This window comes from Scylla paramamosain, unplaced genomic scaffold (genome assembly GCF_035594125.1).
Source record: "Scylla paramamosain isolate STU-SP2022 unplaced genomic scaffold, ASM3559412v1 Contig2, whole genome shotgun sequence".
NCBI classification, from domain to species: domain Eukaryota; kingdom Metazoa; phylum Arthropoda; class Malacostraca; order Decapoda; family Portunidae; genus Scylla; species Scylla paramamosain.
In genome coordinates, this window is record NW_026973667.1 from 3,837,501 (window position 1) to 3,848,289 (window position 10,789).

General features: G+C 41.3%; 1 protein-coding gene and 1 long non-coding RNA gene across 2 annotated transcripts in view; both read left to right on the forward strand.

Annotated features, from left to right (window-relative positions):
* Positions 1 to 7,428, forward strand: part of LOC135095878 (sodium-dependent phosphate transport protein 2C-like) — an 11,036-nt gene extending 3,608 nt beyond the window's left edge. Inside the window, exons 3-9 of the mRNA XM_063997024.1 lie at positions 1 to 121; positions 504 to 635; positions 1,279 to 1,364; positions 1,729 to 1,953; positions 2,185 to 2,452; positions 2,879 to 3,007; positions 3,662 to 7,428. The exon at positions 1 to 121 is cut by the window's left edge and continues 35 nt beyond it. Of these exons, the coding sequence (XP_063853094.1) occupies positions 1 to 121; positions 504 to 635; positions 1,279 to 1,364; positions 1,729 to 1,953; positions 2,185 to 2,452; positions 2,879 to 3,007; positions 3,662 to 4,521 (1,821 nt within the window). The 3' untranslated portion in view covers positions 4,522 to 7,428. The remainder of the gene's footprint in view (positions 122 to 503; positions 636 to 1,278; positions 1,365 to 1,728; positions 1,954 to 2,184; positions 2,453 to 2,878; positions 3,008 to 3,661) is intronic.
* Positions 7,429 to 8,548: 1,120 nt separating this feature from the next.
* LOC135096073 (uncharacterized) lies at positions 8,549 to 10,193 on the forward strand. Its single transcript, XR_010264578.1, has 2 exons — positions 8,549 to 9,038; positions 9,824 to 10,193. It is a non-coding gene; the product is annotated as an uncharacterized LOC135096073 (long non-coding RNA).
* Positions 10,194 to 10,789: the final 596 nt, after the last annotated feature.

A 10,789-nucleotide genomic window follows, 5' to 3' on the forward strand; every position in this document is an offset into this window, starting at 1 on the left:
AGTAAGCGGGTGTTGAAAGGACTGCTGCGCCTGTTACTGCTGCTGCTGCTGCTGTATGTCTTCGTCTGCTCCCTGAACCTGCTGTCCACGGCCTTCAGACTGCTGGGCGGGAGGACTGCTAGTAGGTGGAGAGAGAGAGAGAGAGAGAGAGAGAGAGAGAGAGAGAGAGTGAGAGTAGTGTGTGTGTGTGTGTGTTTGTCTCTCTCTCTCTCTCTCTCTCTCTCTCTCTCTCTCTCTCTCTCTCTCTCTCTCTCTCTCTCTCTCTCTCTCTCTCTAATTTGTATTTTCATTACCTCCTCCTCTTCCACCTCTATCATTTTTCCCACCTCCTCTTCCTCCTCCTCTTCTTCCTCCGCTTCCTCCACCTTCCTCCTTCCTTCCTTCCTTCCTTCCATCCCTCCTCCTCCTCCTCCTCCTCTCTCCCTTTCTTCCTTCCTTGTCCTGTCTCTCCCTCCTTCTCTCCCCTCCTGCTACAATTAACACCCCTTCCTCCCCTCCCTCAGGTGCTATGTTCAGGAGGGGCCCCCTTCTGCGGAGTCCCGTGGTGGGTGTGATGGTGGGTGTGGTGGTGACGGTGTTGGTGCAGTCCTCCTCCACCTCCTCCTCCATCATCGTGTCTATGGTGGCAGCGGAGTGTGAGTAGTTGTGGTAGTAGTAGTTGTAATAGTAGTAGTAGTAGTTTTTTTAGTGACTTTTTTTCTACGGTGTGGTTCGAGTGTAGTGGTGTTGGTGGTGGTGGTGGTTGTGGCAGTAGTAGTAGTAGTAGTAGTAGTAGTTGTTGTTGTTTTTGTTGTTGGGATAGTGGTAGTAATGGTGGTGGTGGTGGTGATAGTAGTAGTAATTGCTGACTGATTGACTAACTGACTGACTGATTGGCTAACTGACTGGCTGACTGACTGACTAACTTGCTGGTTGATCGACTGACTGACAAAACTAACCTTTTTAATCCAACTTCACCCAATACTCGTAACCTTACAAACTCGTGTGCATATGTCTTCTTTTACTTCAACTGAATCCACCTTTGCAACCTTCCTTCGCTCGTTAACTTAGCTTCCCTTAAAAATAAGATATGTATATCTTTCCCTGTACTTCCATTTTCTTACCTCCTACCCTCTCCTGTCCCATCTTTTCAGTGCAATAAACATGTCACGGGGTCTCTTTCCTATACAGAAAAAACAGTACAATATTCACTTTTCATTCACCTTACCTCTTACAGTCTCCTATCGCATCCTGTTAACTTACAACCCAACTTTTATATCATGCCTTGTGCCTCCTCAGTTTTGGACGTCCAGACAGCGGTGCCAATCATCATGGGTGCCAATATCGGAACCTCACTCACCAACACACTCGTTAGTCTCGGCCAGGTGAGGTCCCGTGGGTGTTGCAGGCTGACTGGTACGGTGGAGTGTGTTGTGTGTTGTGTGGTGTTACTTGGTGTTTTGTCTTGTGTTTTGGGTGAATGTTGTGTGTTTGTGTGTTGGTCTCTCTCTCTCTCTCTCTCTCTCTCTCTCTCTCTCTCTCTCTCTCTCTCTCTCTCTCTCTCTCTCTCTCTCTCTCTCTCTCTCATCTATCTAACTCTCCATCTAATTTAATATAACCCAACCCAACGTAACCTAACTTCACCCAATCAGTCCTAATCACATCTAACCCAACGCAACCCAACCCCGCCTTACCCCCACTTCACCTCACCTCACCACCTCATTCCTAACCTAACCTACCCCAACCCAGGCCGGAGACAGGGCACAATTTGAGCGCAGTTTCGCTGGAGCAGTTGTTCACGACATGTTCAACTGGCTGTGTGTGGGAGTGCTGCTGCCAATAGAGGCCGCCACGGGGTACCTGCGTCACTTCAGCTCCTTCCTTCTCAACGGGGTCACTAATCTGGGACACGGCGGCCTGAAAGTGTCTCTCCTCTCAGCCCTGACTAAACCACTGACGGAGAGAATTGTTCGAGTGAGTGTGATAATAATAGTAGTAGTAGTAGTAGTAATAAGGTTGTTAGTGTGTGTTTCTACAGAAGTGAGTGAAAGAAATGAATTATGTATATCATGCTTGAATCATGAGCAAAACTGAATATGATGAAGAAAAGGAAGGACAAAATTTAATATAATCTCTCTCTCTCTCTCTCTCTCTCTCTCTCTCTCTCTCTCTCTCTCTCTCTCTCTCTCTCTCTCTCTCTCCCAGCTTGACAAGAAGGTTTTAATGGCTTGGAGTTTAGGAGACGAGAAATTCGAAAATGCTACTCTTCTGTTACGATTCTGTCCCTCCTCTTCCTCCTCCTCCTCCTCCTCCTCTTCATCCTCTTCCATATTTGAACTCGCAGATAATTCCTCTTTAGATCTTCTTGCGTATAATTCCTCCCTGTATTTCTCCTCCTCCTCCTCCTCTTCTTCCCTCCTCTCCTCCAATGAGTCAGTGAGCGCTGGATTCGAAGCCTCGCCAACTGGTTCATGTGAGTATTGTCATTTTGAAGCTTTTGTCATTACTATTATTATTATTATTATTATTATTATTATTATTATTATTACTATTATTATTGTTGTTGTTGTTGTTGTTGTTTGTTTTCTATTTTTTTAGGAAGTGAAATTGTTGTTGCTGTTCTTCATTTTCTTGTTCTTGTTCTTATTTTTTCTCCTCCTGTTTCTTCATCATCATCATCATTCTTCCTCTTCTTTTGCCGTTTCTTCTTTCCCTACTACTACTATTACCACTCTTACTACTATTACTACTGTTACTACTACTACTACAACCAGTCTTAAACCTATTTCTACTACTACTACTACTACTACCACCACAACAACAATAGAATAACTAATTATCACAATTTACCCCTCTCTCTCTCTCTCTCTCTCTCTCTCTCTCTCTCTCTCTCTCTCAGGCGGTACACTAGCAGAAAACCTCGGCCTTAGTGACGTCGGGGTAGGCTTGGTTCTGCTCACCGCCTCCCTGCTGGTTCTCGCCCTCTGTCTGTTAGCCATCGTCAGGACTCTCTCTGCCCTGCTCAGTGGTAAGTCTGCTCGTCTGCTTACCCCCTCCCTCCCTCCCTCCCTCCTTCCTCTTTTTCCGCTGTCTTTCCTCCCTGGCTCTCGTAAAACTGAAAAAAAAAAGTAGAAGAGGATGTTTTTTGTCTTTATGTCATCTGTCTGTTTATCTACCGGAAAGCAGTAGTAGTAATAGTAGTAGTAGTAGTAGTAGTAGTAGTAGTAGTAGTAGTAGTTAATATGTCCATCTAAATATCTGTTTACCAGGCCCAATTGAGACACTTCGCTGCACCTCCACTACACTCCTAAGGGTATTGTTGTTGGAGTGATGCGGGTTTTAAATGTGTTTTTACGGTTCTAGTGACAGATTAACAAGATTTCCATATTATTAGCAGGAGGAACACTCTTGAGAACCTGGCTAGTCATCTCTGTGGCCTTGGAAAACAGTCGTAGTGAGAGAGAAAAGCGTTTTTAAGAGTGTTTTTACGGTTCTAGTGACAGACTAACAAGATTTCCACATTACTAACAGGAGAAACACTCTTGAGAACCTGGCTAGTCATCTCTGTGGCCTTGGAAAACAGTCGTGGTGAGGGAACTGAGCGTTTCAGAACACCCAGTTTGCAGTAATGAAGGAAGCTCATCTCTGTAGCCTCTTCGTAGCGCACTCTTTCTTCCCGCAGGATCGGTGAGGCATCTGGTGGAGGGGGTGGTGAACGCTGACCTGCCCTATGTCCCCTGGCTCACTGGCTATGTGGCTATCCTGGCAGGGGCGTTGTTTACCTTCCTCCTTCAGTCCTCGTCCATCTTCACCTCCACACTGACGCCCTTGGTCGGTCTCGGCGTCATCACCGTGGAGAGAATGTACCCGTTGACTCTGGGTTCAAATCTCGGCACCACAACAACGGCTATATTCGCTGCGCTGTCAGCTGACGGCAACACGCTCCTCCCAGCCTTGCAGATATCACTCGTTCATATGCTTTTTAACCTCTCTGGGATAATTTTATGGTATCCAGTCCCGTATCTGAGGTTTCCAATACCCTTAGCACTGGCACTAGGAAGGGTGACGGCTAAATATCGCTGGTTTGCTGTGGTGTATATTCTTTTAACTTTTTGCGTATTGCCTTTTAGTGTGTTTCTAATTTCCCTCGGCGGGCAGAAAGTGGCGTGCACTGTATATTCCTGCGTTTTCGTTCTATTAGCGTTGATTTTTGGCGTCAATGTGTGTCAGAACAAGTGCCCGAGTGTGCTGCCGGAGTGTCTGAGGACCTGGGAGTGGCTGCCCGCCCCGCTGCGTTCACTTAAGCCGTACGATGTTGTCATGTCTAAGCTGATGTGCTGCTGCTCGCACTCCAAACAGATGGAGTACGATAGAGTGGCTACCAACATCTCCCACGCCAAGCCTGTCGATCCAGCGTCTCATATTGTGGTGGTGGTGCAGGAGCCGTGTGTTGGTGGCAAGTGTGGTGGTGGTGGTAGTGGTGGGTATTGCGTGTGTAGCGGTGGTGGTGGTGGTGGTGGTGGTTCGGATAGGTTAGGTTAGGTTTAGATAGTTGTTGATGATGTTATTGTTGTTGTTATTGTTGTTGTTATGACGTGGTTATGAAATGGTTGTGATTTTGGTGGATTTGTTGTTATTATTATTATTATTATTATTATTATTATTATTATTATTGTTATTATTATTATTATTATTATTATTATTATTATTATTATTATTATTGTTATTAGGCAACATTTCAATTTTCCTTTCTTTTTTCTATTCATTGTTTCCTTATTTTCTTCATACATTTTTCTTTTTTTCCCCCCCTCTCTCTCTCTCTCTCTCTCTCTCTCTCTCTCTCTCTCTCTCTCTCTCTCTCTCTCTCTCTCTCTCTCTCTCTCTCTCTCTCTGTGTGTGTTATTAATGGTGGTTATGACAATGGTGGTTGCTAGCTTACAATGGTGGTTATGATGTTGCTTGTTGCCTCATTGACTTCCGGCGATTGTTGTATATCTTTAGAATTTTGGTGACGAGAATGAGCTACAGTGTTTATAGGCCTCGAAAATGTTTATAGGCTCAGGTGAAGTGAAATGTTTTTAAGACTACGTAAATTGTAATGTTTAAAGGCCTTAGTAACTAGCTATGTTTATATTTTGGTTATGCGAAATGTTTATAGGCTCAGGTAGATAATATCGTAATGTTTATAGACTCAGGTGAAGAGCAATGTTTATAGGCCTTGAGAATGAATAATGTTTATAGGCTTAGGTAATGTAGACTGTTTATAGGCCTAAGTAAGTTGTGATCTTTATAGATAACAGGAATACCAATGTTTATAGGTTAAAGTAAGTAGCGGTGTTTGTAGGCCTGAATATTAATGTTTATAGGCCGTAGGTGATGTGCAGGGAATGGTGGTAGTGCTTTGGGCGATGTTTATAGCCAAAAAAAATTGTAGTAGGCATACGTTTGACCTAAATGTTGATAGATCCGGTGATGGAATTGTGGTTAGGCCAATATTAAGCAGCCAATCGTGGTAGCACAAAAATACGGCTAATGTTTATAGGCCTGAGCTTAAAATTTCAGCAGGAATGTTGGTAGGTGTAAACATTATGATTGGTGTGGGCTGGCAGGCTGAGTATATGAATATTTGTAATGTTGGTAGTGAAGAATGGTGTCAGGTAGTGATGGTGGTGGTAGTAGTGTTAGTAGGTGATGTTGGTAGATAATGAATAGTAGTAGTAATAGTAGTAGTAGTAGTAGTAGTAGTAGTAGTAGTAGTAGTAGCTGGGTGGTGGTGATAGCTTGGTGGTAGTTTGAAATAGTGGTTGTGAAAAGTAATAGTAGAAGTAGTAGTAGTAGTTGTTGTAGTAGTAATCTGGGGTAGTAATAATAGTAGTTGTTGATAATGGTGGTAGTTAGGCCTACTAATGTTGATAGAATAGAACCACAATTATAAGCCAATCATTACAGAGCTTACACAAAAGATTATATATATATATATATATATATATATATATATATATATATATATATATATATATATATATATATATATATATATATATATATATATATATAATTCCTAAGTAATTGCCTTAATAATAATCTTAGAAGCGAAAACAATGCAATAATTAAGCTCATACGATTATTTAACTACCTAATATAATTACATATATATAACTGGAAGGAAGAACCTAACCTATCTAATGTCAAAAATTATGTATTCGTAAAATTGCAAATGTATAGCTAGTGATTGCATATATTCCAGTTATATGGTTGAAATGCAGGAAATCAGGCCTACACGTGGCAGTCCCTCTGTGAAGCACACCGGTCTGTTTCCACCTGTCATCTCCACCCATGTAGTAGTAGTAGTAGTAGTAGTAGTAGTAGTAACAAGAACACAAGGGTTGGTGCAGGAAGCCATCAGGCCTACACGTGGCAGTCCCTGTATGACATTCCTGCCCGCCTCCACCTGTGATCCACACACACGGTCTCGCGGGACACAGCCGTGGGTCACGTCTGGTGCCACACGCCTGGCCAGATCGTCGCGGCCAGGCTGAAGTACTCCAGTATAATTTAAGTAACTGTCTGATCCAGTTATATTATGTGTAACTAAAATAAGGACGTTTAAATTATATATAGATTTAGCAATTATGTAAAAATTAAAATATCAAAGAGGATTGTAAAACTAATACCTCATTGTAAAATTGACACATATTTTCATAATCACGTAAAATTAACACATTAAAATTATAACTATGTAAAAATTCACGCATATATTTTATAACGTAGAAATGAACACATGTTTAAACTATCATAGACAATAGCAAACTTAGATTAGATTTAAAAGAGAGTAAAAAAGACGCGATATTAAATCAACACATAGATATAAGATTACATTATCACACTAATAACCTCATAGTGCGTAAGGTCGTCTTTGCAGCGTTAGAAGCCTTGTTATGAGTCTTAAGAACTCTGTAGCTTCCTGGCTTAAAGGAATCCAGTTTAAACTCTGACCATCGAAACGAAAGACGATCGTTTGTAAAGGATTCAAATTGTGCTTTTCATTCCCTCCTCGTCTTTCTTTCTCTCTCCCTTTCTCGTTCTTCTCCTTTCACCACTCGCTTTCCTTTTTTCTCCTCTTCTTGTTTATCGTCGGCCAAGGAAAAATGAGAATTGGTTACGAAGATAAGCGCAGAAAGAGGAAGAGAAGAGAGAAATATAGAGAAAAGGAAGAAAAAAATTATAGAAGAGAGAAAGAAGAATTAGTTTTCCTTATCCATCTCTTCATTTCCTTTTCTTTTGTCTCGCTTTTCAGAATCATGTTTTCACTTTCCCTTTCATTTTATGTTGAGAGGAGAGGCAGCCAGCGAGCCACGAAGCTCTGTGCAGTGCCTCGAGTCGCTCCACGAAGCGCTTGTCTGTGTGAAGCAGCGCAGTGTATTTTTCGTAATAAAAAGAACAAATATATACGAACTGTTTTGTTAGGGATGGGGATGTGCTTACACGTGATTTGCTTGTGATAGTGTGGATTCGTGGGTCAAGTTTAAAGAGAGGGAGAGAAAGAGAGAGGTTTGTTGATATTTTGTCTTGCCGTCTCGATCATATTCTGAAACACTTCTGCCCATATCACTACTTCTGAAGGCTCTAGATGAAGTAACACGAATATTAAGGGTGTTTTTTTTTTTTTTTTTTTTTTTGTGGTTCTAGCGACAGATCGACAAGATTTCTGCATTGATTAACCGCAGAAACACTCTTGAGAATCTTGCTGATAATCTCTGTGGCATTCGAAAACAGTTGTGGTGAGAGAACAGAGCGTTCCTGAATACGGAGTCTTTGCCAGTCTTGGTTAACGCACTGTGCGGCGCATCAGTGTCAGGAGGCTCAGTGTTTGCAGGGAGCGGCATCGAATACCTTGGTTATTCACTCAGAAACAGTGGGCCTCGTAAATCTCAGAGCTCAGACCTGTAGCGTAGGCTGTGGTGAGTGCGTGGTGGGGTGTGCTGTGTTGTGCTGTGGAGTGGTAAGGAAGTAGCCCACTAAAGGCTACTAGCATTAGCCTACTAGTAGCTTAGCCTACTAGATTTCGAGACATTGCTTATTTTTGGGCAAAGTATGATGCCATTTCAAATCGTGATGTATTCCTTGAAGGGGTCGTCAGAGAAGCAAATGAACTGTTGCTTCAGTATCATGCCTGCTGTGTTATGCAGAGCGCCTCGGGGCTGCGGTGGTAAGGTGCTCCAGGGTCAGTGTCCAACTGTGTGGAAATAACCTCAGCCTAATTAATAATTTGGAGACAGTGACTTTATTTCTGGACAAAAAAGAAAAAAAAAAAAAAAAAAAAAAAAAAAAAAATATATATATATATATATATATATATATATATATATATATATATATATATATATATATATATATATATATATATATACATATATACATATATATATATATATATATATATATATATATATATATATATATATATATATATATATATATATATATATATATATATATATATATATATATATATATATAATTTTTTCAATCACTATGTACTCAATGAGATCAGCAGTGAAATTATAAAGAAAATTAAGCTGAACTGGTATGAACCTAACAACCCAACCTTACCTTCGGATGAAAACACTGTTATCTCATTGTTACTCAGAGTGGCACAGCTCTCTTTTGGCGAAGTTGTCCCCAGATTGGAAAATATGAACTAATCTGGGGAAAATCTAGGGAAACAGGTTTCCTGGAAAATTTCTGGGGGTTTCTTAAGTTTTCAGTGAAGATTTGGTGAGATTTGTATCCATAATCAAAATGTATTAGATAAAGATTAAGCAAGTGTTCACATTTAAAAAACAAAACCGTGTTTTTGGCATGATTTTTGCGGTAATTTCAACACTGACAATTTTGATTGGCTACTGGTACTACATTCAACCGATCAAAACATAAAAGAGGCAGCTGACTCCCGCCCTTGGAGGAAACCTCCAAGATCCCGCGCCGCCCTTGTGTTTACATTAATGTGGAGGAGCTGACTGCTGCCCCTGTGGGCTGTGATGCCTGATTTGAATGAGGTAAGGATCAGTGTCTGTCATATTATCTGTTAAAAAGTACAAGATACGAATCTTTATCAATATGATGAGATAGCGGCTTATACGAGGTAATGAAAGGCCAAACAAAAGAAGACCATATCATTTGCAGTTCAACTAGAAGCGCTGGGTAGCACATATGGCCATGCAGGGTTGCCAGGCATTTCACCTGCTACTGGCAGGACCCCTGATTGAAGTATGATTCTAAGTATGGTGCCGTAAATGGTAGTTTTTCCAGAAGTCTCGTTTTCCCCGAGTTTGCCACTTTCCCATGGCAAAAAAAAAAAAAAAAAAAGCCATTTTTGCCATTGCCATTTTTGCCCAAAAATCCCTGACAATCCTCCCGGCCGGCCTGCCCGCCAACAGACAAATTCAGGAATGATCTATAACATTGGTTCTTATTAACCTTTTTACTGCCACGCTGCCCATGAAAATTTTTTACTTCACGCCCTTCCCCCTTTGCATCTAAGAAGAAATTGATTTTTGTCTTTTTACTGAGTATGAATTGGTGAGATTATTGCCACTTTCTTTCCTAATTACATCTTGAAGTATTGAGATACTTGACACCCTCTTCTTGGAAAATAATATTATATATATATATATATATATATATATATATATATATATATATATATATATATATATATATATATATATATATATATATATATATAGCTTACATAACTAACCTTGCATAGGAAATTTTTTTAGGGTGATCTGGGAAAATTTCAACTCCAGTGTAGGGAAATCCTGAAAATAATTTGTTTTAGCCCTGGACTGGCCTGGAGCTGTGGCTGCAAAGATGCCCCAGTGAGCTTGGAAGACGTGAATGGAGTGGAGGGCAATGAGTGGGTGAGTGTGTGGCGGAGTGTGCACGCTGGCGCTGCCCCGCGGCTCGCCTGTGTGAGAACCACCCACTCACACTCTATTGAGTTGTCAAAGGAAAATCTGCCGGTCGCTGCCGCTGCTGCACGCGGCTCCTCGCCATCATGTTAAGGTATTTCACTTTACTGTGTACCTTGTGTGCCTTAAAACTCATGCCGGCGGGGACTGGGGGTCGAGAGGGGTGCAGCGCCTTGAAGCTGTGTCAGGCCGCGTCCCCCCCGTCAAGTTTGTTGATCAGGTTATGATATTTCCTCAGATTTCTGGTGGCTTTTATTATTATTATTTTTATTTATTTATTTTTTCTTCAGTAAATTGTCTTCCCCCTCACCGTAAATAAAGCCTTGGTCAGCACCAGCTTGGGGCTTGGGGGGCACTAGGACATGTGTACCCCAAAATTATATTATAAATTTTAATAACGGAGGGACTGAGAGTGACAAATGTTTATGTATTGTTACTTTATACAGGAGTGTGTTTGAAATAACCTTCAGCTGGCAGACCACTGAAGGAGGTCCTGGGGAGAGTGTGGCAGGTGTGCGGATGGAAGGATGGTTAAGGCACTGAAGGTCATAGAGAGAATGAATGAAAGTACTGCATGATAAAACAAAAGAATGCTTCATGACATTAGAGGTAATCAATAACTGAAAAGATAAAACAATGCAAACATATCCTAGAGAGGTCATGAGGTCATATATCACTTTGTTCATATTTGCTGTCAACAAGTTCCTGCCTCGCTTGTGGTGAAATAAGTGGTGGTGAGATGCTGCGTTCAGGCAAGCGTCCTTGGAGTTATCACACAGTCTTTCAATAGTCACAGTTTTGCAAGGCCAGAGTGCAAGAGAAAAGAACATACC